The sequence below is a fragment of the Emericellopsis cladophorae genome (genome assembly GCF_022114955.1).
Source record: "Emericellopsis cladophorae strain MUM 19.33 chromosome Unknown NODE_41_length_209042_cov_117_554763, whole genome shotgun sequence".
Taxonomy (NCBI): Eukaryota; Fungi; Ascomycota; class Sordariomycetes; order Hypocreales; family Bionectriaceae; genus Emericellopsis; species Emericellopsis cladophorae.
Genome location: NW_026250966.1, coordinates 135,493 through 162,630, shown reverse-complemented (window position 1 = coordinate 162,630; position 27,138 = coordinate 135,493). Strand labels below are relative to the sequence as shown.

Below are 27,138 nucleotides of genomic sequence, written 5' to 3'. Positions count from 1 at the left end.
CCACACGTGATTTTGAGCTTGCAGCTCAATGATTGGCTGTAGCTAAGCACGACGCGCTTTCTGTTCCACTTTCGCGTCACTTGAAGCTAATACTACCTGAGTACCACGCGTGCAGATGACGGTTGGCAAAGACCTGATGAAGACTTGGAGATAATCATGGCCTCGTTTGATGAAACTTTGAAACACATCTTGTCATTCATTAATTGAAGCGAATGTTTTCCGATAATTGCACAGACGGTGACGGACTTGGCGCCATGTTCGGTGTTATTACAGTGCGGACCCTGATTGAATTGGCTCCAGTCTACGTACTTTAGCAGGGTCCAGTGACTCCAGTCATAGGCCCGTGCGTGCAGCACTTGTGATTCACGCCGCACTGCATAGTGCAGTCTGCAAGGCATGGCGCAGGTGCCTGCAACTGCCTAGAATCTACAGAGTACAGAGATGTGCTTACTTGTGATATCACGAACGACAGGACCCGACCAACCCGAGCAGCGAGTTCTCCTTCATTGCGTGAAAGAATGTCATTATATCATAGTAGTGTAAGGTTTTTCCCCCACCTCGTCAGCAGTTATATCTGACTTTACCTTGGACACATTGTGAAACTTGAGTATCGCAACCCTGAGGAGCTAAAGGCTGAAGCCCTCAGATTCACCACCACTGTGAGGCTTACATCGCCACCTTGGGGTTTCACTCACTGGCTTTGACACGCATCACATTGCCAATTACGTCCAGATTTATCATCCAGGTGATTTGCGCTGTAGGCTGCTGAAGTCGCGAAGATGCCAAATAACAAACGAGTGCTCAAGTTCAGTCGCACCGATGATGAGACCAAATACATATTGGTCAACGTCAAGGACCGAGGGCCGAAGTCGCTTGATCTCAGACTCGAAGCCACAGAATTTGAAGCTGAGTATGCTTTAAAATGTGAGACTCACACGAGTACCGCGCCGGTTATTTCAAGCTGACGTTCTACGATCTGCAGTGAAACAAAGCGATGTTCCTTCGCTTCGTGCCAAGAATGGCCCAGTTGACGATGGAGAGTGGCACACGGTACTCGAGCAATTACTTCGGTACGGCTATATGCCAGATATTGAAGCCACGGCAGTTGTGGCCGAGGGCAAGTCGATATCCATCATCGTACGAAAGTCCATCCAGGGCATAAGCGTAGGCCATTCCCATTCTCTCATCAGGTCGTACTAACAGTTGCAGCAACGTCTAGGGGAGCTGGCAATACCGCAAATCGAGGGTGGCGAGCTCAATGTCCTGGAGTGGTGCGCGACTGCCGTCGATGCGGTAGTGGATTGTGAGAAAAGAGCCGCCTCATTCACGTCAAAGATTTCTCAGCTGGAGAGCGAGGTCACTGAGTTGAGGTATCAGGTTGAGGAGCTTATCAAGGCAAAGCAAGAGGACGAGACTGTCCTCCTCATGAAATTTCGCGATCTGCTCAACGAGAAAAAGGTCAAGATCCGGGAACAACAGAAGGTCATTGCAACTCTTCCCTCGAGTGCCGGCTCTGCCTCTCAGCAGCCATCTCAACCATCTCAGCCCACACAACCTCAACCAGGACGCAAGACGCAGACATCACGAGCCATCAAGAGAAAAGCAGCCGCCCCGATTGTGGAAGAAGAATCGGATGATGGCTTTGAGTCGATGGAAATCGACAAAATCAAGACTGAGCCATCCGAACCTCAGGATCCGGAAGAGACCGAGAAGGGTACGGAAAGCGACGCCACAGCCTCTACAGCGAGCGACGGTAAGCCAGCGCCGCGCCCATTGAGGGCGGCTTCGAGCAAGGCGTCCAAAAGTCAGCCTTTGGCAACAGAAGGAGAGTCCAGCGCAACGGCACAACAACAGAGGAAAAGTGCACAGCCGCCGCCGAAAAGAAGCTTGCCATTCACTGCGAAGAAGCCAGCCCCGGCAGTGCCTGTAGGCGAGGGGAGCGAGACTGCTTCGGATGATGAACTTTGAATACTAAACCCTTAGGTGCGACAAGGGAGGGTCAACTATCTAGTAGTCGATCGAGTGACCGAGTTTCTGGTCAACAGTGTCGAAGTACTTCCTCAAATACCCACGGAAACGCTTTCTCTTCCTGCCCAATGTCGCGATATCGGAGATCTCATCCCCGGTCAGTTTGAAGGTTGGCAGCTTGCGTGCAAACCCTTCAAGCCTCTCCCTTTTAGAGCTTGTGGTCACAGCAACAAAGCCCTGATCGAGAACCCATCTCAGACCAATCTCGGATTCCGTCACGCTGTATTTGCGCGCCAACTCGGTCCACAGGTCATCGACAGGGCCTCCAGGAGCCTTGGTCAATGGCACCAAAGCGCCGTAGCAGGACACTGCGATGTCGTTCTTGCGATGGAACTCGAGGAGGCCGTCTTGCTGAAGATACGGGTGGTATTCGATCTCGTTGATGGCAGGTTTGATCCTGGCCGCGGCCAGGATGACCTCCAGGTGCTCTTGCAGGTAATTGGATACACCAATTGACTTGGCTCTGCCAGACTCCTTGATGGCTTCCATTTCGGCCCACTGCTGCTGCAGCTCTTCTTTGGTCGAAGCCCAGTACGGTATGTGAATGAGGTACAAATCCACATAGTCTAGGCCAAGTCTTTCGAGTGAGCCTGCAAAGGCCGTCTTGATGGATGTCTTTGGGTCCGCGCCCGAGTACTTTGTGGTGACGAAGATCTGGTCCCTGGGAATCCCAGACGCTCTTATGCCATCGCCTTGTTCCTCCTCGTTGCCGTATACTATTCCCTCGTCAGTGCGACCTCAAACAAATACAATCCCACTCACTTTGGGCGCCATCAACGTGTCGATAGCCACAGGAAAGGGCCATCTCGGTCAGCCTAACAAGTGTCTCGTCTCGAGGCTTGCCGGCCCCTCTCTGGCGAGAGCTACCTAAGCCGTAGGCAACCTATCATGTAAGACGGTGTTTGTCAATTATGCCTGTTGCCTTACCACTGGGATGTCGTTGCCATCTGGCATTTTCAGAGTAGGAAATCCAGCGCCGATTGAGCCCATTTTGACAAGGTTCCCCGTAGTCTTGGTGAGTTTGGATGAGAAAAAGCTTTGGTTCTGACAAATTCAGTGCTTCGTGAGACTGCTTCTTTAGCACCTAGTCTTGCTGTTTTTCGTTGCTTTAGAGCAGCGGATACTCTATCGGTAATACGAAGCTGCATAATCTGTCCCGCCTCCGGCAACGGTCATGTTGTGTGGTTGGCTAACTAACGACTTCGGGTGCACAGACTTGACGTCTTCTATTGTTCCCTAGATCCGCCGTGTACATGAATTGCATTGTCGACAGTACTTCAGGTCATGTATTTAGCCCTTACCGACACTGAAGCGCGAAACAGCAGTGAAGCAGAACAGTAGATTGACAGCTTTGAGTTACTTTACATGATTCGCTCTTGAGCCAAAGCCGATCTAGGACTGGCATGATCCAACATCGAGATCCAGACAAAAGAGTCCTCAGTGAAAGCTGGTTGCTTTCGAGTGACTGCAATTTGTTCACTGTTTCAAAACTAGACGCGAGGCTATGTTGTCTGGAGGGAAAAAAACGGGCAAATGCTTGCTATTATTAGGACCGACAGTGAACTCGTGCCTGTCGCCATTCGCGGCCTCATCATTTCACCTACCCTGCGTACACTCGTATCGGTTCAGGGTGTGAAAGCGGCGGAAAGCGCAGAAGTCTCAGTTTTACACCTAGGGTTGCGTTTCTACAAAATAAATTTTTGAGTAGCTTTTGAGCATGGTAACACTCGTAAGGCTGACGGTGAGCCGGATGTGGAACATTGTTATCAAATAGTATCGTGTGCAGCGTAGTTATTCCCTCCACAATACGAACTCGACCAAATGACCCAACGTAATTGCCGGAAACCAAACTATGTATGACACTGATAGCAATAAAGCTATTTTACCAGAGTTCGATTTCGCCTGGGCTTATCGAGATTGAGCTTCTGAACGTCAATTTGATGCTGTTGTGACCCGTATTGCTTTCATGATGTCAGATGGACGAGCGCACTCTGAACTCCGGAGGTCGGACTCCGGAGTGAACTATCAGTCCCAACCGAGGTCGCAGTCTCGCCACTCAGCCAGCTATCAAGACAACTCGATTCCTGCTCATACTCTTCATTACATAGACACTAGACCACAACACACTTGATGCTTCCAGGTACTATCTGTCAGAAAAGTGTGCTCCTAGCATCAAATACCGCAAGAGCTGGAGTCAGCTTCACAAAGTTTCATTTGCCGAAGCGCGCATCCAGCAGTATGAGCAGCACCGGCGTCTCCCTCCGGGACTTGCCCAAGTCATGGCGCTTCACAGAGGCCCTGCCGCCAGACGCCACTTTCCCTACACCCGCAGATTCACACAAAACCCCGAGGGACCAAATCCGACCTCGGACCGTGCAAAAGGCGCTCTACACCTGGGTTCGCCCGGAGGAGCAAAAGGATCCCGAGCTACTTTGTGTGAGCCCTGCTGCATTGAAGGATATCGGTATACACCCCGAGGAGGCCAAGACGGAGGAGTTTCGCCAGCTTGTGGCTGGTAACAGACTCTTGGGCTGGGACGAGGAGAAACTGGAGGGGGGCTACCCTTGGGCCCAGTGCTATGGTGGTTTCCAGTTCGGTTCATGGGCCGGTCAATTGGGCGATGGACGCGCGATCTCCTTGTTTGAAGCGACAAACCCAGAGACGAAGGAGCGGTATGAGCTACAGCTCAAAGGCGCAGGCATGACGCCATACTCTCGCTTCGCCGATGGCAAGGCTGTGCTGCGGTCCAGTATCCGAGAGTTCGTGGTCTCAGAGAGTTTGAATGCCTTGGGAATCCCGACAACCCGTGCGCTGTCCTTGTCATTGCTGCCGCATTCTCAAGTGCTACGCGAGAGGATGGAGCCTGGAGCTATCGTGCTCCGCTTTGCGCAGTCGTGGTTGCGCCTTGGAACCTTCGATATCCTACGAGCGCGTGGCAACAGGGACCTCATCCGCCAACTGTCGACGTATATCGCAGAGGATGTGCTCGGTGGATGGGATACGCTGCCAGCTCGTCTAGACAACCCATCAGAGCCGGTGGACGCGTCTACACCAACGAGAGGCGTAGAAGCTTCAGAGATCCAAGGGCCCGATGACGCTGCAGAGAACAGGTTCACACGACTTTACAGGGAAGTCGCCCGGCGCAATGCAGTCACTGTGGCGCACTGGCAAGCGTACGGCTTCATGAACGGAGTCTTGGTAAGTCCCTGCCTCTTAGCTCCTGAAGGAACCTCGCTGACCTGGCACAGAATACAGACAATACGTCAATTTTCGGCCTTTCAATGGATTACGGTCCTTTCGCGTTCATGGATAATTTCGACCCAGCATATACACCAAATCACGATGATCACATGCTTCGATATAGCTACAAGAACCAGCCCACCATTATCTGGTGGAATTTGGTCAGGCTTGGTGAGGCACTCGGCGAGACGCTGGGTATCGGGGCTCAAGTCGACGACCCGACCTTCGTTGAAAAGGGTATCGAGGAGAGCCAGGAAAAAGCAGTCATTGCGAGAGCCGAGAAGATCATCACCCAGGTAGGAGAAGAATTCAAGTCTGTCTTCCTGGCCGAGTACAAGAAGCTTATGACACGACGTCTCGGCCTTCTGAGCTTCAAAACTTCCGACTTTGAGGAGCTTTTCAGCGAGGCTCTGGACACAATGGAAAGCCTCGAACTTGACTTTACGCACTTCTTCCGCCGACTCAGTGCCCTCCGACTGGAGCAGATTGCAACGCCAGAGGCACGGAAGGAAATTGCTTCCGTGTTCTTCCACCAAGAAGGACCACCCAAGTTGGTTACGGAAGACGAGGCACGGGGTCAGATTGCGAAATGGCTACAAGCATGGAGGTCACGCATTGTCGAAGACTGGGGTGAGGGCAGCGACACCGTGTCCGCAGCCATGGACGAAGAGCGCCGCGCAGCCATGAAGCGTGTCAACCCCAACTTCATCCCGCGAGGATGGATCCTGGACGAGGTCATCCGCAGGGTGGAGAAGGACGGCGACCGTGAGGTCTTGGATCAACTGATGCACATGGCTCTGAACCCGTTCCAAGATCGTTGGTCCGGGGAAGTACACAATGAGGCTGAGTACCAAGGGAACGAAGAGCAAGAGCAGAGATGGACAGGCGACGTGCCCCGCTTCGAGCGCGCCATGCAATGCAGCTGCAGTTCATAGATAGTATGTGTAAATGTCACGACCGGCGGTAAGAGGCATCGCTCATCAAGTTGAAGCTTTCGCATGCTTCCATAATCGGCGTGTGATCTCTCTTGGGCACAAGATAGAGGAAGACTCGACAGTATCAACCAGAACAAATCCTGGCGATCAAGCTCACCTACAATAAAATGTGCCCGTGTACAATTAATTATTGAGGGGAAAGAAGAAGTGAGAGAAGCGGCCTCGACGCGCAGCAATTTTGATGTAGGCAGAGCGGGCCAGTTGCGGCCTCAGGCATGAATCGCAGGTGTCAGCCAATCACGGCACAGGTAAATAACAACCTTAGTCAGCGCCACCAGAATTCCCCCAAACAGCCGGAACCTGTCGACCGACCGCTGGCAAAGAGATCCTCGATACCAGACGTCAACGACTGAGCCTTTAACCCTCCTCACCCTCGTGCCACCCCTCTTCCTCCCCTTTTCTTCTCCGTCAAGGCGACACGATGCTCCGACAGTCTCTGGCACGTTCGGCTTGGCGGGCGGGCAAGCGAACAGCCCAGGTCTCGCGCACCTTTGCGACGACGCAATATCGTCCAGCCGAGGTGGAGTTGACCATTGGTGAGTTGGCAACATGCCATTGGGGTCTGCAGTCTGGCTAACGTGGTGCTAGATGGGAAAAAGGTTTCTGTCGAAGGTACGAGGCGACGCATTCGGAGTGCTCTCCGAGGTATACTGACGTCGTCATAGCTGGATCAGCCTTGATCCAGGCTTGCGAAAAGGCTGGAGTGACAGTGCCCAGGTAAGCCCACATAAGCGTCGTATATGGAAACATCATTGACGAGATACAGATACTGTTACCATGAGTACGAGACTCCACGATCGAATCGAGCCGAACGAACACTGACCCCGGTGTAGAAAACTGATGATTGCTGGCAACTGCCGTATGTGCTTGGTCGAAGTCGAGAGGGCCCCGAAGCCCGTCGCCTCATGTGCCTGGCCTGTGCAGCCCGGTATGGTTGTCAAGACAAACTCGGCTCTCACCCACAAGGCACGCGAAGGTGTGATGGAATTTTTGCTGGCGAACCACCCTCTCGACTGCCCGGTCTGTGACCAAGGTGGCGAGTGTGATCTCCAGGACCAGTCGATGCGATACGGTGCCGACCGCGGACGATTCCATGAAGTTGGCGGCAAGCGTGCCGTCGAGGACAAGAACATTGGCCCACTGATCAAGACGTCCATGAACCGCTGCATTCACTGCACGCGTTGTATCCGTTTCGCCAACGACGTTGCCGGTGCCCCCGAGCTTGGGTCGACTGGCCGTGGCAACGACATCCAGATTGGAACTTACCTTGAGCAGAACCTCGACACCGAGCTCTCTGGCAACGTCATTGATCTCTGCCCTGTTGGCGCGCTCACCTCGAAGCCATATGCTTTCCGAGCCCGCCCCTGGGAGCTGAAGCACTCCGAAACCATCGACGTTCTCGACGGTCTGGGTTCCAACATTCGCGTGGACTCCCGAGGCCTCGAGGTTATGCGTGTCCTGCCCCGCCTCAACGACGACGTGAACGAGGAATGGATCAATGACAAGACCCGTTTCGCCTGCGATGGCTTGAAGACCCAGCGTCTGACGATGCCTCTGATCCGCCGCGAGGGCAAGTTCGAGCCCGCTGATTGGGAGGAGGCCCTGTCTCACGTTGCTCGCGCGTACGAGGCCAAGAAGCCCCAGGGTAACGAATTTAAGGTCATCTCTGGTGCTCTAACCGAGGTTGAGTCCCTCGTTGTGGCCAAGGACCTGGCCAACAAGCTTGGCTCCGACAACCTGGCCCTCGATACCCCTACCGGAAGCCAGCCCCTCGCCCACGGTGTTGATGTCCGCTCCAACTACCTCTTCAACTCTCGTATCGCTGGTATTGAGGAGGCCGACGCCATTCTATTGATCGGCACTAACCCTCGCCACGAGGCTGCCGTGCTCAATGCCCGCATCCGCAAGCAGTGGCTTCGCTCTGATCTCGAGATTGGTGTCGTTGGCGAGACCTGGGATTCGACCTTTGATTTCGAGCACCTCGGCACGGACCACGCTGCTCTCAAGAAGGCTCTTGCGGGACCGTTCGGCAAGAAGCTCCAAGCCGCTAAGCGCCCAATGATCATTGTGGGCTCAGGTGTCACAGACCACGCCGATGCCAAGGCGTTCTATGAGACTGTTGGTACCTACGTCGAGAAGAACGCCACTAACTTCAGAACTGAAGAATGGGACGGCTACAACATCCTGCAGCGCGAGGCTTCGCGCGCTGGGGCCTTCGAAGTGGGCTTTACCACACCTTCTGCCGCCGTCGCCGAGACGAAGCCCAAGTTCGTCTGGCTGCTCGGCGCCGACGAGTTCAACGAGGCCGACATCCCCAAAGACGCGTTCGTGGTTTACCAGGGACACCACGGTGACCGCGGCGCCCAGATTGCCGATATCGTCCTCCCTGGCGCTGCCTACACTGAGAAGGCTGGAACCTACATCAATACCGAGGGCCGTGTGCAGATGACTCGTGCTGCCACCTCGCTTCCCGGAGCGTCTCGCACTGACTGGAAGATCCTCCGTGCCGCTGGTGAGTTCATGGGTGTCTCGCTGCCCTATGATGACGTGGCCGCTGTTCGCGACCGTATGGTCGAGATCTCTCCCGCTCTGGCCGCATACGACGTCGTTGAGCCCGTTGCTCTGCGCGAGTTGAGCAAGGTGCAATTGGTGGACCAGAACAAGGGATCCAAGGCCACAGGAGAACCTCTGAAGAAGGTCATTGACAACTTCTACTTCACAGATGTGATTTCAAGGAGGTGAGTGAAAAAGTTCTGTACAATGTGAGATTGACAACTGACACGCAATAGTTCACCGACCATGGCTCGCTGTTCAGCTGCCAAGGCCACTGGCGACCCGCGGACCAACCTGATGGCGCCTGGAATTGAGGAGAACAGGCCCATGGGACAGGTTGAGTATGGCTCGTAGAGAGATTGTACACTTTCGGAGGAGGGCTCCATGTTGCGTTTCTAGATTGTTCGCATCCACTGTACATAAAGGACACTAGAGACGGTATAAAGTGACACTACGGTGCACTTTCCTTTGTAAGCATTTTACAGATCTATCTCGCATGCTATTTCATGACAAATTGTTGCGGTTTCTGCTCTACGATGCCGTGGCAGGACTCGACGCCCAGGTGATAATTATCCTCTCTGGTTCCTCTGTCGAGCTCAGTCCAGGTCCATTGCGACGCTTTTCTCATCTTCCAACATCTTTGTGTACCTCTCCTTCTGACTTCGGTTGTGCTCGTCGTACCCACGGAGGTTTACCAGCCCTTGACTGATAGTCCTTTCCATGTCGGTAGTCCACTGTTCCCTCGATCGACCACGCACGGAGAAATCCGCCCCAAAGTCGGGCGGCGCCATTCTGCAGACGGCGGGTGTACTTACCCCCCGGAAGTTGGCTGGCGCCGACATGTTGGCGATGGCCTGATTCAGCTCCTCTTCCCTGTGCTGCGCATTGACCGGGTACGCCGTGTCCTTCATGGCGCCATTCTGCCTGCGTTCATCGATCCGGGCTTCTTGGTAGAGTCGCAGGCACTCGCGTTTGTACAGGTCCTTCATGTTCTTCTTCACGCGGGCGGCGTGGGGCTCCATGTCCTCGATCTTGTTCTGCAGACGCTCGACCTCGGACCAGGGTGGGTTGAAGGGCGCGATCATGCTGTCGCCCTCGATGGGCATAAAGATGGCCATGGCGTCTGACGCGAGGGGCGGGATGGATGACCGTTCATCATCTGGAAGGACTTGCTGCCGTTGCTGTTGGAGGCTCTGCCGTGGGTTTGGTTGATTGTGCGCCATAGTGGGAGATGTAGTGATGTTCGAAGGTTAGGGGGCACTGCCACCAAGGAGCGAGCTGTCTCTGATCAAGGCGTCTTTAGCATGGCGTGTCTCTAGGCCAAATTGTTTGCGAAGCTTCACGCTGCTTGTGTATGAAGTAAGAATTGTTTTGAGATGATGGTGGGGGCTGGCCAGAAACGGGCAGCAGTTGGTGAATGGTGATGCTATTGACCATCGGTGGCGCCATGACCAATGAGTTTATGTTCGGATACCAAGACAGCCCACTGCGAACTCGGACCTGCGGCAGACACAGAGACTACTATCGCCTACCCAGCTAAGCAGAGAGATATTTACCTGGTAAGGTAGTCGAAGATCCCGGAATGCTTAACTTTGATAACTCTACTTCCAACCTCAGCGGCAGCGGACCTCACGCGGACATTGTTTCTGATGCTTCGTGGCAAACAATATCTACCGTTGCTCTTTCTATGGACAGAGTATGGACATGAAATAGTGGCGATGTGTCTAATCACACGCTCTTTTACAAATGTCTTGAACCGATTGGTTTCAAGGTAAACATATGATGTTGCCGAGGCCGGTAGTAGCTATGCCTCCAGCATCAGCTGCCTTGCCGGTGGTGGTGATGTTGTGCTCCGAAGAGCGAAGTGCTAATAGGCTGACCACGTGAGACCTCGGGATTGCTCGTCGCAGTCCGATTTTTGTTGTGTACGAGTAGGCTAAAGTGCCAAGGTTTCTGTACGATGCGTGGCCGCGACTGGGCTCACGAAGCTGCTGCCGCCATCCTCGTCGAAGGCAGACGACAACGAGCACGCGGATCTCACGTCGAGACTGCGAGTGCAGTGTATCCGACCCATTCACCTGGACGGAAGCACTTTTCTAATGTATTCGCGTGTGAGCTGCAGCGCCGCGCGCACCAGATCCTCGAGCCTTCTGTCCTTGCGTCGGCGCATCCACAGTAGTACGATACCGAGGATGGAGAAGTCCACAAGCAGGTGCTTCATCACTGTCCACACCAACCAGCTGAGCCACGCCGGAAAGCTCTTGTCTTTCTTCGAGCGCCATTCTCTGCCAGCAGTGATCTGCTCTCGGAGCGCGGCAACCTCGGCTGACAGATTCGTGATGGCTCGCTCGACCTTGCGTTGCCACCGTCCACTTCCCTTGTTGGACTGAGTTTCCGCTTCCTCCTCGTCGTCTTCGAGCTCCATTTGTCGTTGAGAACGTAGTTCGGCCTCGTCTTGTTCGCTCATCGGGCTCAGGACCTTCATCGGTCCATCGGAGCCGCTTGCTGGTTGCTGGAAGCGTCGCGACGCGTGGGGTGAAGAGTCGGAGGAGCTGTCCGAGTTGCTCTTGATTTGATTCCACACAAACTCCAGCTCGCTGACAAGTTCCTTTGCATCACTGGGATCTCCTGTTAGCCGTCTGTCCAATCGCTCGTCCGCGCAAGCTACGTACGGGGTGTTTGCGTATCGGTGCATAGTCTCGATGAGTGCCTCAATATATCTCCTCTTGCTTTCCGTCCGACTCAAGCCCCTTTGCGAATTCCAGGCATCCCACTTGTCGCGCTCCCGTTGTACTTCGTCCTCAGGCGCGCCGGTGCCGGACGAGGGGCGTTCCATGACGCCATCCACATCGCCCTCCATGGCTTGCTTGTATAATCCATAGAGACGTAATCGGTCGGAAGGTGGAGGTCGAGCTGCGCCCGTCTTTGGGACTTTCTTGACGGTGTTGAGGGCGTGAACGAACACCCGATCTGCTCTGGCTTAGCCTGGTTTATAGAGGATGACGGTTGCGATGACACTGACCCACAGAGTCCGCCATGGTGGGCGGGTGGACTGGGAGCAGCGATGCTCCCGGGCAAAAATATGACGGTGAGGCGACTGAAGGCTTGGATGTTGATGAAGGGGTTCAAGGTTGGGTCAAAGGGACTTCGGGGTTCCTCGTTCGCAGTGTAATGAACGTGGGAAAGCTGAGCCGAGATAAGATACAGGGCCCCCACAGCGCGCACGCGACGTCACCAAAGCGCGTATTGGATCAGCATCAACGCCGGAAAGCGAACGACAGGAAGGATGGAAAAGTCGCCTTGCACAGTGGCAGAAATGCCAGACTCGTCGAGCGTGGTGATTGAAGTGTTGGCGAGGCACGGCTTGGTGCAATTGGTCGGCCTCGACAGCGACATGATGGCATGACATGGGCCACATGCATTTACCTCGGCGCAATCGCAGGTCTCGGTCTCGGGAACCTCGCCGCTAAATGGGCTACAGTGCACACCTCACGGGTCACCTTGAGCCAGGAGGGCAAAACGACACGGACTAACGCAAAGCGGCATGCCGCGAAAGTCGTCTGTGTCGAGGACCGTTCCAGTTCAGGGCTCGTTAGTCATGTTGAAGGTAACGTACGCATCTATATCTCACGGTGACGCCTGCGTCCCTGGGCATGTGTGTGGTTGCTGCAAATGCAGGAACAGGCACGCATGATACACTGTGGGCACTAATAACTCGCGCCTTTACCCCAAGGAATTTGTCTCCTCAGGAATCCAATTACTATTGAGTTCGCGGTATCATATGCCGCTGCTCTGCTCAGCATCTTCGGCTTGCTTCTTGGCCTCAACATACGCCCTCTTCTTCTGCTCGTATGTTTTCAGCAGCTTACGGTTCTCGAGCGCCTGCGTCGCAGCTTTCTGAGCAGCCTCCTTCTTCGACTGAGCAATGCCCAAGCCCAGTTCTCTTCCAGTTTCGCCCCAGCCCGTCAGATAAAGACCTACTGCAAACAATGGCAGCTTCAAGTGCTTGTCCTTCTTATTACAGGGCAAGTCTCTGTACTCCAATGTAACCCCTGGCGCGCGGATGAGGTGTGCAACACGCTCCTTTGGTGAAAGGTCGTTGACCTCTCCAGTCACCTCGTTCAAGACTCTGACGGTGGTTGGCTTCTCCTTCTCGGCTGCGACAATCTGCTCTCGGAGGGTCATCGACCACAAGTCCCGAAGCCAACGAATGCAGGTTGCCAGGCCATTTTCCGGGTCGCTCATGATGACGGCCGCCACGTAAGCCTCGAACATGTCGCCTTGGGTCTTTGTGATGTCTTTGTCGTTTGACCTCCCCTTTCCTGCACCAAGTCCATGAAGAACCTCCGGAGGTAGTCGTGCCTTGCTCGGAAGACCATACTCGCGGAAGTAGCGAGACAGAGTGACGTTGCGAATGAGTTGCTCTCGCAGCTGTGAGCAACGCCCTGCCCTAAGTTTCGGAAATGTCTTTGATATAATGTTCGTGGAAATCAGTTCCAAGTAAGCATCGCCTATCCACTCTAGGCGCTCGTAGCTCCCGCCTTCTCCTAGCCCAATGTGAAGAAATGCGAGGCGTTCTAACTCCGGGTCTTTGATGGGCGGCAAAGGTGGGAGCTGCGTCGGAATCTCTGACGAGCGCCATGGCTCGACACTGAATGATGGGATGGCCAAAGGCGTCCTGACGTAGATATTCGAGTCCAAATGTTGACGTTTTTGATCTTGGACGTTTTCAGAGGCCAGTGACTGTATCGGCCCAAGCATGTTTCTCGCCACGCCTTCCCATCTGGTTACCAAAGAATGGGCTGATTCCCCATTACCCTGACGCCATCGCAAAAGCTGCTGTAGGTTGTCGATTGCTTCTTGTGCATTGTCGGCGAGCTTACCCAACACCTCGATTTTCTCAGCCGTAGAAGCATCAAGCCCAGGCGCATCTGTACTCCTCGGACGTTTGCTGTCTCGTAGTAGATCAGTCCCAGGTAGACTCGAGAGCTGACGTTTGCTCATCCTCCTTTGTTTGCTTCCAAGCCGGCTCCGGTTTCGAGAAGTGCCGATTTGATGCCCTTAATCGTTATTTGAATAATTTGAAGAAATGTCCTCTCTCAGAGCTGTCAGTTAAGCTAAGTTCAGTGATGCATTAATCAGGCTTAGCGCATATGCACAGTGGCCGGGGCTGCACAATCTGCCCCACGCATCATGTATGACCAATAGCACTGCAGCAGTTTGGACGTCGCGACGTTGATTTTGACGTGGACAACGATTCACAACCAAAAGTTGACCACTGCGACATTCGACTATGCCATCATGAGTGTCCCACGATCACGGATGTTGGACCTGATGAAGGTAGATGACAGTTTTGCTTCAAGATGGCGGTAGCTAACTCGTTGTAGGCCCAATGTCAGGTCTTTGCGACAACGTACAATCCCGATGGCCTTCGACTCGGCAACAAGGTCCTGCGCCAGCGACTTCGCGGACCCGCGCTGGCTTCTTACTACCCGCGAAAGGTGGCGACAGTCAAGATGATGAATCAAATGTTCGGCATGAAGGTCCCTAAGGGCACCGTGGAGAACGAGGAGACCGGCTCGTCAGACCGAAGTTTGGCGACCTGGGACGACGCCGAGGAGGACCGTACAACCTACGTCGAGGAGTACGTCGATCATAGCAGCACGCCACTGAAGGTGAATTTCGCGCTGACGCAGCTACAGATTGAAGGCGAGAGGCAAGGGGAATCCGAAGAAAAAGAAGGAAGCAGTTGGTGAGTCGTCGGGTCCTTCGTGGATGTCTGTTGCTAACAATGACAAGTCAAAACCAAGGCCTTTGGAAAGAAGAAGAAATGAACACGAAAAGAAGGCTCTGTATTTATGTATGGCATTACACCAGACCCGACACTATTGTACAATACCAGGCTGCAGGCATAGTTCGACCCGAGTTGCCAAGCGGGATTCCAGGCGCATGTATAGACCCTACATTGTTCAAATATATACCACTGATGATCAAGCAATTCATTTGCGAAAGACATGGCAGTGAAATGACCTATCGCGAACATCGAAGGCGATGGGTGAACACTGCTGCCAAGGGTGAGAAGAGGGAATCACATCTTCACTAAAAGCATACAGCGTAAGTGTGACCCGTGATCTGAAACAATTATCTAAGCGCTGCTACTAAAGCATTGTTGGTGCCGACACACAGTAACAACATCGCGGATTTTAGCTCCTAGATGTTGGACGTTGGATCTCCCAAATATTCTCCATCACAAGCCAAAGTTCCCCATCACCGTTGCAGTCTCCGATTCCGGGGCTCCTCGCTTGGTAGTACCTACCTGGAAGGTACGTACTAGGTAACTGCCTTACCTGACATTGGAGGCAGGCGGTAGCGATGTGGACTGCAGGAGGCGTCTACGGCAGAACTGCTCTTTCCATGGGCTGTGCTGCAGCGAGGTGTAGTCTGATCTTTACATCAAGGGCTCCAGTCCCCACAAGCCGGCAGCTTCTCATCGTTCTCTTCCTCGCACCTCACACTCTTTTCCACCACAGCCACCTGCCGGTGCTCCGGCACGTTCTTTCCTTCCCAAGCCTCACTAATCATCCGTAGCCTGCTTCCTATCCTTCACTTGAGCCAGGGGCAATCCGAGAAGGTTGGATCTGGTGCTAATCTGTCGGTGGCTGCCTGCCTGTCACCACCCACACGATCTTTGCATTTATTACCCGCGCGGCTGTTCTTGAGCTGTCTCTTCTGTCTTTCTGACACTCTTGTTTGGCCAGTCTGCCACAGAACCACCGCACTGTTTGATCTAGTGGACCCTTCTTGCGTGGAATCTCAATGATCTACTGTCTTCGTCGCATCTTCTATTGGTTTGATCAACTACTCAACTGTTTGCAGAGCTGTCCCTTGTACTTGAACACTGCTACCGCCGCGGCTATACAGCTCTGTCACAATCATCACCGAGCAACTCCTGCCAGCACCAAGGCAACCCGCTACGATGAACACGGAGGGTAATCCAATTCTGGGTCGGGGCGATTCCATGGTAGTCTTCCAATATCCACAAACTCATTCGCACGTGTTCACTGACATGTGCATAGCGAGGATTTACCGCTTCTTCAAGCCGGAAGAATGTATCAGCTCTGTCTACCGCGAAGCTTGCCAACCAAGCACCGCCAAAGATGGTAAGAGGGACACACCACGTTACCGTCTTAAAATGACTGGAAATAACACAGGAAGAAGCAGGGTCCCGAAATGACCATCGGAACGGAGTTTTACCCCGTGGATAAGCTGCTGGCCAAGCTCTCCGAGCAGAATGCAAACATCCCCCAGCAAAGCGAGACACTGAAGAGGGGCGAGAACGAGCGTGCTGCTGCCGCTCAACAGTACTCAAGCAGCTCTCTTCCTGTTACACCTGCAACTGAAGAGTTTCCATCGATTACTCCTTCCGCTCGACCTGCCAGTGCAGACACAGAGGATAAGAGTGCTGAGGCGGATGAGCTCACGCGCCTCAAGCTTCAGTTGGCCCAGGCTCATAACCAAATCTCGCATTTGGAGCAGGCCACAAGCCGAACATCACAGTCAGACCAGGGCCCTTCCAGCATTGAGCAATTCCCGAAGATGGACTCTCCTCGTGACGCATTGTGGGGTCAAACAGGAGACGGCCAGTCTGACAATAGTGACATCCACTCTGGCAACACGTTCAGTCGTGCCCGCGGCTTCTGGAACAATTCACAGGGGACATTTCCTGAATTTCATGCCCAGGCTCCTGTTTCTGAACACGCTGCCGGAGGATGGCTCGGCGGCCGAGGCTTCAATCATGGCCTCGCAGAATCCCCTGCTCCGATATTCAATACTGTCCATGAACAGCGCTCTGATCGCCCTGGACCGGACACTGAATATCTCATGCGAGATGTTCGCCGTCCTGCTCGATTCGACCACAGCCGCACGACCTCACCCCAGTATGGTGGCCCTTTCAATCTGTACAACCCACCTGCTGGCCAGTACGCGGGAATGCTTCATGCTGGAGTCTCGCCCAATCAGATTGCGGGTGGAAATATGCAAGGTCACTTGGGACTGGCCTCTGCGTCCGCGGGTATGTACACTCACGCGCAGCAGCCCTTCGACACGCCATTGTCACCATACGCATCTGAATTCACATCCAAGACGCCTTGGAAGACTGAGGTACGAGTGCATCAATCACACTTCCCTCGAGGTGAGAATCTAACTTCATAAGCAGACAGTATCGACCGATGGCCCCATGTACTTGCCCACGACTGAGCCTTTGAATTATCGCCGTTTGTTGGACCGAAACGTCAATTGTAATTGGAAGTACATTGTCGACAAGATTGTGTGCAGCAATGACCAGCAAGCCTCGATCTTTCTTCAGCAGAAGCTCAAAGTGGGAACACCGGAGCAGAAGTATGAGATTGTGGAGGCCATCGTCGCCCAAGCTTACCCCTTGATGGTGAATCGGTTCGGCAACTTCCTCGTACAGCGTTGTTTCGAGCATGGCACGCCGGAACAAGTCATCAAGATTGCGGAAGCTATCCGAGGCGACACTCTGAGCTTGTCCATGGATCCCTTTGGATGCCACGTCGTCCAGAAAGCCTTCGACTCGGTACCCGAAGACTACAAGGCTATCATGGTACATGAGCTCCTTCGACGTATTCCCGAGACTGTCATTCACCGCTACGCCTGCCATGTTTGGCAGAAGCTCTTTGAACTGCGTTGGACGGAAACGCCTCCTCAAATCATGAAGTATGTCAACGAAGCCCTTCGTGGTATGTGGCATGAGGTTGCCCTGGGTGAGACAGGCAGCTTGGTTGTCCAGAATATATTCGAGAATTGCCTTGAGGATGACAAGGTGAGCAACCACTATCTTGTCTTGAAGGTCCACAACTAACAATCTTCGCACAGCGTCCATGCATCGAAGAAGTCCTCGCGAACATCGACATTGTTGCCCATGGCCAATTCGGCAACTGGTGTATTCAACACGTCTGTGAACATGGCACTCCTCCCGACCGCAGTCGGGCGATTGACCATGTCATCCGTTACGCAGCCGAGTACAGCACGGATCAATTCGCATCCAAAGTAGTAGAGAAGTGCCTCAAGATCGGAGGAGCGGAATTCCTCGGCCGCTACCTTGATCGTGTCTGCGAAGGTCGCCGTGACCGTACTCGGATTCCTCTCATCGACATTGCCAGCGACCAATACGGCAATTACCTGGTGCAATGGATACTCAACAACGCATCACCTCAGCACCGAGAAGTCGTGGCGGCTCACATTCGCAAGCACATGGTCTCACTACGCGGCTCAAAGTTCGGCTCTCGCGTTGGCATGCTTTGCACGAACCACGCTGTCACGACTCGACCTGGTCCTGGCGTCGGTCCCGGTATGGGAGGTGGGCGCATGGGACCTGTGGCTCGCTTCGGGGGCAACAGTGCTTATCGCTAGTCAAACCTGAGATACCCGCCGATCCATCATGTCGACGAGCTCAGACTTTGTCGCTCTTATCCTTATCCGTTGATTCAGACCAGCAGACTGGAATTTGTCGATTCTCTCCCACGACAATACTTTCCGGTAACAGGTAATTTATAGATCGCACGTCATGCTACGCTTGGTCGGCTACAGCTTGGCTGGGCGCATTGGACACATCATGATTACGAATTTTGCAATATGGAGGAGCTTGCAGCACATGACCAAGGATCGAGACTCCTCGTTCTTAGAGAAATAGTTCGTATCACCACCATTGCGGCATCGCGCATAGGAAGGGGGCTGTTGCTCCGAGGACACTTTGATGATTCTTTACATTGAAAAAGAAGACGTATACCGGCTGTTCAGCCACCGGGCCACAATGGGAACATTAGATAGAAGACACTGATGTGCATAATTTAGGTATCGCCATGTTCACTCTGTTCCATCGTGCTGTTTGTGTCGAGTAGGTAGTTGAAATACGTGGTAGAATGCACTCCAGAACGCCGGTTGCTAAGATGCCATTCACTAAGTACCTGGTTTGTATGTGCATCGGTTTCAGGACGCCAGGGGCTATGAGTCTGGCTGAGAGCTGGTATCCACTGGCGGGAACTCGGGATCAAGCGCCTGAGTCTGGCCCTCATGGTCTACAGGTGTATTTTCCTGTCTTTCCCAAGGTTTCCGGGGGACTGTCCTTGCACCCACCGGTTTCACTGACTAGGATGGATGAGTACTTGACGCGTCGATGTTCTGGGGCGCAGCAGCACTTACGGGGTCCCGGACAACAGTATTGGGGATTTGCCTAATGCCTGGCACGGGCTTTCCCTCCTGTAGCAGTTTGATCATCTCAGCAAAGCCTCCTGGGTACGATGGCTGGTCCTCGCCATGGGCCTGGTCGGGCACTGAGCCTGGTTTCCTGTCCAGGAACAGCTCGGCCTTGGGCGCGGACTTTTGCCAGTCAAGCGCCGGCTGCTGCGGCTGTTGCCGATACTCGTCTGGCAGTACATCCGGAGGAGCGTGGTCGGGATGAGAGTCTAACCATTCTTTGTAGCGTGAAAAGTCAATTGTGACGCCAATCTTTTGTGCATAGTAGAAGATGCGGGCGTGGGTTGCCATGTCTGTGAAGGATGCTTGGGGGTTATCGGTTGGGCTTCCGAGGATGGCAAGTAGACCCGACTGTAAGTCGTATGTCAGATGGGACTGCAGCTGCAAAACTAAGCCGGAGTAACTGACCATAAAATTTGTGTCCTTCACCCACGGATATGAATCGAAGGCGTGGAATATAGCATCATCGTGATTTAGAGAGCGGATTCCGTCTGTGCCTGTGAGGGGCTGCTGTGAAGAGGACATGGCGTATAATCTGTGAGAGATTGAGTGTCTTTATATATGACGGATGGTAGTACACCGGTTATCGATTTGAAAGTGTATGTGATATGAGTAGTTGGATTCATTGACAGACTTGTTATGTCTACGACTACCAGGCCCGGGTAGTCATGGCTGGGGTACGGATAGTACCACTATAAATATGGGGCTCAAAGCCTCGGTCGGCGGCACTTGGGCGCCCAAGCACGGCTCACGTGCTCTGCCTCAAGTCATACCTAAGGCATAGGTTGCACTGTCAAGAAGAGGAGGTTGAGACTAGATTCAAAGTCAAATAGACCTAAATAGGCTGAAATGCTACTCTGAGCAACATTGAGGAGGAAAAGAGGACATGGAAGCCCGCTAGAAGCCTACACGTAGAGCTAAGAACGTGGCCACTACGGATCGACTATCGTGCACCGACAGTGGCCGACTGGACTCCACACAAGCAGCAGCGACGGTGCGAACAGCTGCAGCCCGCTCCAATCCCAGCATCGTCAGTCGCTCAACTGCCCATTGTCAACCTCGACTTCTGTCGAGCCTCTTCGTGTCCCGATGCATCGCACTGCCCTTCGCTCGTACAATACGACTCGCCTGCACCTCTCGTCTACCGTTCGACGCACGCTGAGCCGCGCCTCGAGACACCGCCAGCTCCCGATTGTCCACGCTCAGCATCGCGCGATACACTTCAACTCGCATAAACCACCTCGTTCCCAGTCGAGCACGACAACAAATGAGCCGCTGAGATCGTCCATGTACTTTCGCCGCCTCCCCGTCGCTGTGGTCTCGAGCCTGGTGGTAGGTTATGGTGCCTGGTACTCGTACAACGGAACGAGTCCTGCCAGCCCTGCTGCGAGCGTGACCGCGAGAGGGTATGCGACCACACCCGACTCTGGTGTCGAGCCGACAAGGACTGTATTGGTTGTCGGAGCCGACGAGCTGAGGCAGGGGACCATTGTGGGTGAAGGACCGATATCGAAGGAGACGAGCAGCGACGGCAGGAAGATTGTCGAGATGCTCACTCCGGAGCAGGCCACGCAGAAGCTGAGGAAGATGGAGCAGTCCTATTCTGTTGGACGTGGCCAGGGCGTCACGCGATACGACTTGGTGCAGCTGCCCAGCAACGATCCAATTGAGGATGACCACGCGGAGAAGATTGTACAGGTGCCCAGTCGGTCAAAGGATGCCGTTGGCGACAATAGCGACTGGATGTTTTGGGGTGTCTTTGACGGCCACTCGTATGTGAACTGCTCGACCACAGGTATGGAGACGAAGCTAACTGGAAGGACAGAGGCTGGACCACATCAGCTACTCTCCGTGAGAGCCTGATTAACTCTGTGGCCACGGAGCTCAACGAGACGTACAAGGCCGCTGCTGCGACTTTGCCGAGCGAGGACGCCATCGACCTCGCCATCAAGACCGGTTTCACTCGCTTGGACGACGAAATTGTTCACAAGAGCGTTGAGAAGGTCTTCAAATCAAGCAATAAGAACGTTGCGGCTGAGCTTCTCCAGCCGGCTCTTTCCGGCTCCTGCGCCCTTCTCTCCTTCTACGACAGCAAGACCAACATGCTTCGAGTTGCGTGCACGGGCGACTCGCGTGCCGTGCTCGGACGGCTCTCGGACACGGGCAAGTGGACAGCCACTGCACTCTCTGAGGACCAGACGGGCAGCAACCCCAACGAAGCTGCACGCATGCGCAAGGAGCATCCTGGCGAGGACCGAGTCGTGCATAATGGCCGCGTGCTCGGCGGGCTTGAGCCCACGCGTGCTTTCGGAGATGCTGTGTATAAATGGAGCCGCGACACCGCCATGAATCTGCGCTCCAAGTTCTTTGGACGCACCCCGTCGCCGCTGCTCAAGACCCCGCCGTACGTCACGGCCGAGCCCGTGATCACCAAGACCAAGGTAAGCCCGGAGAAGGGTGACTTTTTGGTTCTCGCGACAGACGGGTTGTGGGAGATGCTCACCAACGAAGAAGTCGTCGGGCTTGTGGGCCAATGGATCCAGAATCAGGCAGCTGGCCAGGACTCTCACTTTGAAGCGACATGGTCCAAGATCTTTGGGTCGTCCAAGCACCCCCTGCCAGTGGAGAAGGGCAAGGCGGATGGGCCTGACGGGCAGAAGACCCCGATCCGCGTTCAGCAATGGGGCATAGATCCCCAAGCCAAGGACCGGTTCTCGGTGAAGGATAAGAATGTCGCCACCCACCTGGTCCGCAATGCTCTCGGGGGATCCAACGACGAGCAAGTATGCGCCTTGCTCACCTTACCTGCCCCCTTCTCCAGGCGTTATCGGTATGTTTCTCTCTCGTGGCCTTGTAGTATAATGTAGACTGGTTGTATTAACAGTGTTGCAGGGACGACTTGACTGTTCAGGTCATCTTTTTTGGCAACGCCGAGAAGACAGGCGAGGTCGTGGTCAACACCGAGGCAACTGCGCCTGATGCGACCCTCAAGGCCAAATTATAGCCTGCTCGAAGAGCATTGGGTTGTGATTTTGGGCGTTCAGAGATTCAACGATACCAGATTATTTATTTTGAGTAGACAACAGGCCGAATTGAATGTTGGGCGATATTGATTGCTAGCAATGTCTTTCGTAAATGGGGTTCGTAGACTAAACCAAGGCGTGGACCAAAGACAACGTGGAGCGTTGAGTTACATGTACCTGGTAATTAGTTGAGGGTCTAATAAAACTAGCCCCACAAATGACTTGGAGTTGGCCGCGCCTGCCACCCCGCTATCCAGCGCGCGGACAACGAATTGAGTTAGCACGCGCAGCGACTGGACCCTCAACGTCATGAGTGTAGATGACAGGTACCTGACCTTCTCCAACGCCAGACAACGATCGTGCCATTCTTGCTTCGTTCACGACCATCGACTGTGCTATTCATATCTTCTGGCCGTGGCTGTCCCGCTTCTCAACCGCAACGCACGGAACGATAACTAACCCCTCGAGCCTAGTCGCCATTGCGCATTGAGTCTACGTGTCCATATCCTGACTGGACTCTCGGCGCGTTTCCCCTTGCGAGCATGCCACGACGGCAATAGGCTACCCTCAAACAGCACAATGTCTCTCGCCAATACTCCCGTCACCAGGCTGATGGTTGTGGGAATAGTCTCGACATCGATCCTGGCTAGCGTTCTCGATATCAAGTACTATTTCTACATCCTGATCGACACGCATCTCTGGCGATATCGTCAGCTATGGCGGTTGCTCGGCTACCAGCTATGCTACACAAATTCTACAGAGGTGCTCTTTGGCGCCATGACACTGTACAATATGCGGATTGTTGAGCGCATGTGGGGGACGAGAAAGTTTGCTGTTCGTGGTACCCTCGCAGGCGTCTGAGACCGCCCTTGATGCTAACAAACGCACGCATCTAGTCCTTCATCGTCGTTACATATCTCCTGACCTCGATTGTCTGCCCCATGATCTCGACCGTCCTGCGACCATTGACCTGGGGCTTGACCAACTACGTACCGGCTGGCCCTACCGCCATCATCTTCGCCGTGCTTGCACAGTACCACGCAATGGTGCCACACATGTACAAGTACAGAATAGCGACGTCGGCAGCGCCTCCGACCGACGACGAGTTCCGAGGCGTAACGTTGTCTGACAAGTCATACCGCTACGCACTCGCGCTGCACCTGTCCCTGCTTCAGTGGCCAGGCTCGGTTCTGGGCGCTTTGGTCGGATGGGTCGTGGGCTACTCCTATCGCGAAGGTATTCTTCCTGCTGGCCTCATCCGGTGGAGACTCCCTGGCTGGGTGCTGGGCTTGAAGAGCCATCGCAGCAGGACCGAATACGAAGGACTGAGGAGGAGACTAGAGGGACAGGGCGACGCTGCGACGGCATCCGGGGCTCAGGGGCCTCAGGGTGAGGGCCAAGCCGAGAGGCGGCGGACCATGGGCCAGCAATTCATGTCGCAAATCCGGGAGGCCTTATAAAAACTCTATGGAGAACAATACACATACAGCTTAATTTTGGCGTCTTGTCCCCTAGACTAGAGCTTTCTGCATCAATCTTTAACAAACTGCCGGTCGGATGGCTGGCGCACGCGCGCGTACCTGGGCCAGGTGGAGCTGCATCCCCCCCCCGTGGCCCGCGTCGACCTCCTTTTCCCTGCCGCTAAGCACGCAGGAGGGTCGATCATCTCCAACCACCTCGACATCGACAACTCTTGAATTTCCTTCTGATTCATCACGATCGGCGAGCTGCTTCTCGTTCCGCACCAGAGGTCTCGAATCAGTCACCACGGAAAAAGTGTTTTTCACAGCCTGTTCCCGATCGCGGCGGAATACCGACTCTGCCGCGCTGCATGGCCGCATAACAAACGACAAATCGCGACATCTCCTTTGTCTAATGGCCTGAACGAAAACGCCTCTCGAGGTTCGACTTGCATACACGTATCCTAACGACAATAATGAATGGAAACGGGCATGGACATCTGCCCAGCGTCGACGACTATGGCGTCCCCCCACGCACCGGCGTCGATCCCAGCGGGAAGGTCGTCGTGGACTCGTATCGCGCGGACATTGTGAACGGCTTCGAGAAGGATGCACCAATGTACAATCCGGTAGGTCATGCGGCGTCTGGCGATCCCCGCGCATGGCTAAGCAAATTAGATCAACCCGGAGAGGACGCAGAGTTCGTCGCACGTCGACCTCGCCGACCCGATACAGGTCCACCTCCTTACCGAGACGGCCCTGTCTGACAGCAAGGAATACGAAATCCTCTCACAGGAAGAAATCGACGACTTGAAGAAACTATGCGCCTTCATCAACCAGCGGATAGACTCCACGCGGTCGAACCTTCTGATCCAGGCGAAGTTTCGAGATGCCGCTATCTCCATGGCCAAGCTATACTCACCTACCAACACTAGCCCGGATGCTGGCATTGACGAGACGGATCGGCAGGCGGGTGCGGAAAGGGAGGAAAGCGAGCGCCGGTGCGAGGAGTTAGCAGCAGAGCTGTTCTACCTTGAGAAGAAAATTATGGAACCCAAGAGGAGGTTGCTCGAGCACACGGCTGGTATCCTCCAGCTCACACACAAGGCGTCCAGGAGAAAGGGCGCAATGAACGACCAGGCGCCAAACGGAGTTCCCGGAAGCCCAGAGAGCATGTACACATACACGCAAAGCCGAAACAGCCTGGACGGGCCCGACGATTTCTACACAGATGATACAAGCTTCACCGGCTTCGATCCACTGGATACACGGGGACCAAGGAAAAACCCGCTCGAGATTCCCATGAAGTCGCCCATCCGAGAGCAGCAAAGCCAGCTGAAGGAGGAGAACCAGGCGCTGATCCAATCCATTGCCGACATGGAAAAGAGGTTGGAGGGATTAAACGGTTCATTACGGGAGACAATTGTGCGATTCAATCCCGAGGGCAACGCTGGGTACGATGGCCCGCCCGATGCCTCGCAATCACAGGGTATGAAGCCTGGGGAGATGCTGTGGAACCAGATCGAATACCTCGAAAGTGGCCTTGTGGCAGTTCAAGCCGAGCAGGAGTCGCGCATGAACGAACCCAGAGTCGTCAGTGACACCAGTGGCGTGGACAGGACATTGATGGAGCTGTGGGAGATGATCCAAACGGGGTACACCAGCATCAAGGAGCAGAACCACGACCGAAGGCGGGCGCGAGCAGAAAAGGGGCTCGAGGACGATGAGTCCGATGACGACGGCATCGATATTGCCGAGTCGTACAACCTCCTCAACTTCTCAACAAGAGTACGTTGGCTCTACAGGCAAGCCACGACATTGAAGGACCAAAAGTCGGTCTTGAAGCGGCAGATCAAGCAGCAGCGCGAGCTGAACAACAAGTCCGACGCCGAGAAGGATGCGGAACTCGCACAGAAGCAAGAAGAGCTGGAGCAGAGCCACGTCCTCATCAGCCGCGCCGAGAAAGATTTTGCAGATGCACAGAGGATGCTCTCAGAGACGCTCGAGGACCTGGAGCAAGCCCGCGAGGACGCTCTCCAGGCAAGGGCCAACGCAGGTCCCAGCGAGGAGATACAGACCGAGCTCCGCGAGCGCGAGGCGCGAACGCAGGTCCTCGAGGCCAAGCTCCAGGATATGCAGCAGGAGCTGGCCCATGCCGAGGCGGAGAGCCAGGGCACGCAGCAGAGGCTCTTGCAGGTGGACGCGTCTATCAGCGCGCTGAGCACAGCGCTCGACGAGGCGACGCGTGCGCGCGACGAGGCGCAGGCCGCTCTCCAGAGTCGCAACACGGAATACGAAGACCTTAATCTGCTATACGCCAACCTCAAGACGGAAATCACCATTGCGCGCGCTGAGCTCGATGGCGCCTATGGGACGCGTGCCGAGCGCGCGGCCGACGTCGCCGCCAAGCAGACCAACAGCGAGATTGAGCGCCTGCGGACCGAGCTCCGTGCCACGGCCCAGGAGCTGGAGGACGTCACCAAGGAGACCCTCGCCTCGGAGCGGGAGAAGATTGGGCTCGAGACCAAGCTTGACGAGGCGCTCGCCGTGCGGTCCGAGGTGGAGGCGGAAATCAACCAGGTCAGGGAGCGGATGGACGAGGAGATCTCACGCGCCCGGGAGAGGATCGAGATGCTACAGGAGGAGCTCGATGGAGAGAGGCTCAAGGCGGGCCGGGGCAGTGGGGACGGACCCGGTCGCGTGGGCATGGGCGCGACGATGCTGAGCGAGCAGTTCAGGACGACGATGAGAGAAGAGAGGAAGAAGTACCAGGAGGATCTCAAGGTGAGTTTTCCTCTCCCCAGTGACCGCCACTATTGTAGAGAGTAGCATGAAACTGACGTGATATCAGGAGGAGCGCGCAAGGTGTCGCAAATTAGAAGAAGAGCTCTCGCGGCTGAAACGGGCCCAGGGGCCGGGCAAGAGTCCCTTGAGTCCACGGCAGTGAGGAGGAGATATACTTGCAGCGTTCGTTGGGGTTCGGCAACACGGCATCTCATGCCTTTCGTTTTGACTTTTGCATTCTAGGAGACCATATTATTGCTCGGCGACATGGCTGGGAATGATCTGCTGGGCCCTTTTTGGGCCATCAGCGTGTGCATGCATTATATAGACAGATGCTGGGACATAGAAGTGACATACATCCTTCAATGGACCTTGTGCTTCACCGGAGCCACATCTTATTGAGTGTCTAGAGTTGCGCAGCGTCTGTCGATAAAAATAGCGACTTTTAAGGAGAAGAGAATCATTGTGAAAGAGCAAGTTCTTGTTCTGTCTATGCTTTGTGCTATCTCTCGATAACCCGCCTCGTCTCCCCTCCATTATATTCTCTACCGTACATCTCAGGCCCCTTTGCCCATGTATGCATACCAAGAGTCTAAGATCAAGATGCCATTCCTCCGAACTGACCACAAAGAAGAAAACCAGGGCAGCAAACCCCATGTGTAAAAAGCAGAGTCTATTGCAGAAAAATGGAAGCCAAGCAGAGAAAAAAGATGAAAATCAGGTGGGGGTGAAGAAGCAACCGAATCTTGCCCCCCTTTTGCCTGAACGCCGCTCAATGAT

General features: G+C 54.4%; 13 protein-coding genes across 13 annotated transcripts; 8 read left to right on the top strand and 5 right to left on the bottom strand.

Annotated features, from left to right (window-relative positions):
• Positions 1-779: 779 nt before the first annotated feature.
• J7T54_003757 (uncharacterized protein) lies at positions 780-1,968 on the top strand (the record flags this gene model as incomplete). The annotated part of the gene is made up of 3 exons (XM_051508226.1): positions 780-924; positions 983-1,137; positions 1,210-1,968. 3 exons carry the CDS (start codon positions 780-782, stop codon positions 1,966-1,968), a joined length of 1,059 nt encoding a protein of 352 aa, XP_051360689.1.
• A 39-nt stretch (positions 1,969-2,007) lies between these two features.
• Positions 2,008-2,833, bottom strand: J7T54_003756 (aldo-keto reductase family protein; the record flags this gene model as incomplete). Its single annotated transcript, XM_051508225.1, has 2 exons — positions 2,008-2,744; positions 2,791-2,833. 2 exons carry the CDS (start codon positions 2,831-2,833, stop codon positions 2,008-2,010), a joined length of 780 nt encoding a protein of 259 aa, XP_051360688.1.
• Positions 2,834-4,266: 1,433 nt separating this feature from the next.
• On the top strand, positions 4,267-6,203 carry J7T54_003755 (uncharacterized protein; the record flags this gene model as incomplete). Its single annotated transcript, XM_051508224.1, has 2 exons — positions 4,267-5,226; positions 5,277-6,203. The coding sequence occupies 2 exons, from the start codon at positions 4,267-4,269 to the stop codon at positions 6,201-6,203; spliced, it is 1,887 nt and encodes a 628-aa protein (XP_051360687.1).
• Positions 6,204-6,684: 481 nt separating this feature from the next.
• On the top strand, positions 6,685-9,170 carry J7T54_003754 (NADH-ubiquinone oxidoreductase 78 kDa subunit-like protein; the record flags this gene model as incomplete). Its single annotated transcript, XM_051508223.1, has 5 exons — positions 6,685-6,799; positions 6,852-6,875; positions 6,929-6,980; positions 7,097-9,001; positions 9,053-9,170. 5 exons carry the CDS (start codon positions 6,685-6,687, stop codon positions 9,168-9,170), a joined length of 2,214 nt encoding a protein of 737 aa, XP_051360686.1.
• A 242-nt stretch (positions 9,171-9,412) lies between these two features.
• J7T54_003753 (uncharacterized protein) lies at positions 9,413-10,039 on the bottom strand (the record flags this gene model as incomplete). Its single annotated transcript, XM_051508221.1, has 1 exon — positions 9,413-10,039. One exon carries the CDS (start codon positions 10,037-10,039, stop codon positions 9,413-9,415), a length of 627 nt encoding a protein of 208 aa, XP_051360685.1.
• Positions 10,040-10,890: 851 nt separating this feature from the next.
• Positions 10,891-11,854, bottom strand: J7T54_003752 (Acyl-CoA-binding protein-like protein; the record flags this gene model as incomplete). The annotated part of the gene is made up of 3 exons (XM_051508220.1): positions 10,891-11,434; positions 11,489-11,786; positions 11,839-11,854. 3 exons carry the CDS (start codon positions 11,852-11,854, stop codon positions 10,891-10,893), a joined length of 858 nt encoding a protein of 285 aa, XP_051360684.1.
• Positions 11,855-12,593: 739 nt separating this feature from the next.
• Positions 12,594-13,577, bottom strand: J7T54_003751 (Ribonuclease-like protein; the record flags this gene model as incomplete). The annotated part of the gene is made up of 1 exon (XM_051508219.1): positions 12,594-13,577. One exon carries the CDS (start codon positions 13,575-13,577, stop codon positions 12,594-12,596), a length of 984 nt encoding a protein of 327 aa, XP_051360683.1.
• A 540-nt stretch (positions 13,578-14,117) lies between these two features.
• J7T54_003750 (ribosomal protein S27/S33) lies at positions 14,118-14,650 on the top strand (the record flags this gene model as incomplete). The annotated part of the gene is made up of 4 exons (XM_051508218.1): positions 14,118-14,156; positions 14,204-14,460; positions 14,519-14,568; positions 14,616-14,650. 4 exons carry the CDS (start codon positions 14,118-14,120, stop codon positions 14,648-14,650), a joined length of 381 nt encoding a protein of 126 aa, XP_051360682.1.
• Positions 14,651-15,973: 1,323 nt separating this feature from the next.
• On the top strand, positions 15,974-18,248 carry J7T54_003749 (Pumilio-family RNA binding repeat protein; the record flags this gene model as incomplete). Its single annotated transcript, XM_051508217.1, has 4 exons — positions 15,974-15,976; positions 16,038-16,976; positions 17,032-17,658; positions 17,712-18,248. 4 exons carry the CDS (start codon positions 15,974-15,976, stop codon positions 18,246-18,248), a joined length of 2,106 nt encoding a protein of 701 aa, XP_051360681.1.
• A 591-nt stretch (positions 18,249-18,839) lies between these two features.
• On the bottom strand, positions 18,840-19,616 carry J7T54_003748 (uncharacterized protein; the record flags this gene model as incomplete). Its single annotated transcript, XM_051508216.1, has 3 exons — positions 18,840-18,913; positions 19,001-19,442; positions 19,500-19,616. 3 exons carry the CDS (start codon positions 19,614-19,616, stop codon positions 18,840-18,842), a joined length of 633 nt encoding a protein of 210 aa, XP_051360680.1.
• A 564-nt stretch (positions 19,617-20,180) lies between these two features.
• J7T54_003747 (Protein phosphatase 2C-like protein) lies at positions 20,181-22,095 on the top strand (the record flags this gene model as incomplete). The annotated part of the gene is made up of 3 exons (XM_051508215.1): positions 20,181-20,863; positions 20,917-21,921; positions 21,984-22,095. The coding sequence occupies 3 exons, from the start codon at positions 20,181-20,183 to the stop codon at positions 22,093-22,095; spliced, it is 1,800 nt and encodes a 599-aa protein (XP_051360679.1).
• A 598-nt stretch (positions 22,096-22,693) lies between these two features.
• J7T54_003746 (uncharacterized protein) lies at positions 22,694-23,574 on the top strand (the record flags this gene model as incomplete). The annotated part of the gene is made up of 2 exons (XM_051508214.1): positions 22,694-22,948; positions 23,011-23,574. 2 exons carry the CDS (start codon positions 22,694-22,696, stop codon positions 23,572-23,574), a joined length of 819 nt encoding a protein of 272 aa, XP_051360678.1.
• A 476-nt stretch (positions 23,575-24,050) lies between these two features.
• Positions 24,051-26,521, top strand: J7T54_003745 (uncharacterized protein; the record flags this gene model as incomplete). The annotated part of the gene is made up of 3 exons (XM_051508213.1): positions 24,051-24,203; positions 24,253-26,358; positions 26,426-26,521. The coding sequence occupies 3 exons, from the start codon at positions 24,051-24,053 to the stop codon at positions 26,519-26,521; spliced, it is 2,355 nt and encodes a 784-aa protein (XP_051360677.1).
• Positions 26,522-27,138: the final 617 nt, after the last annotated feature.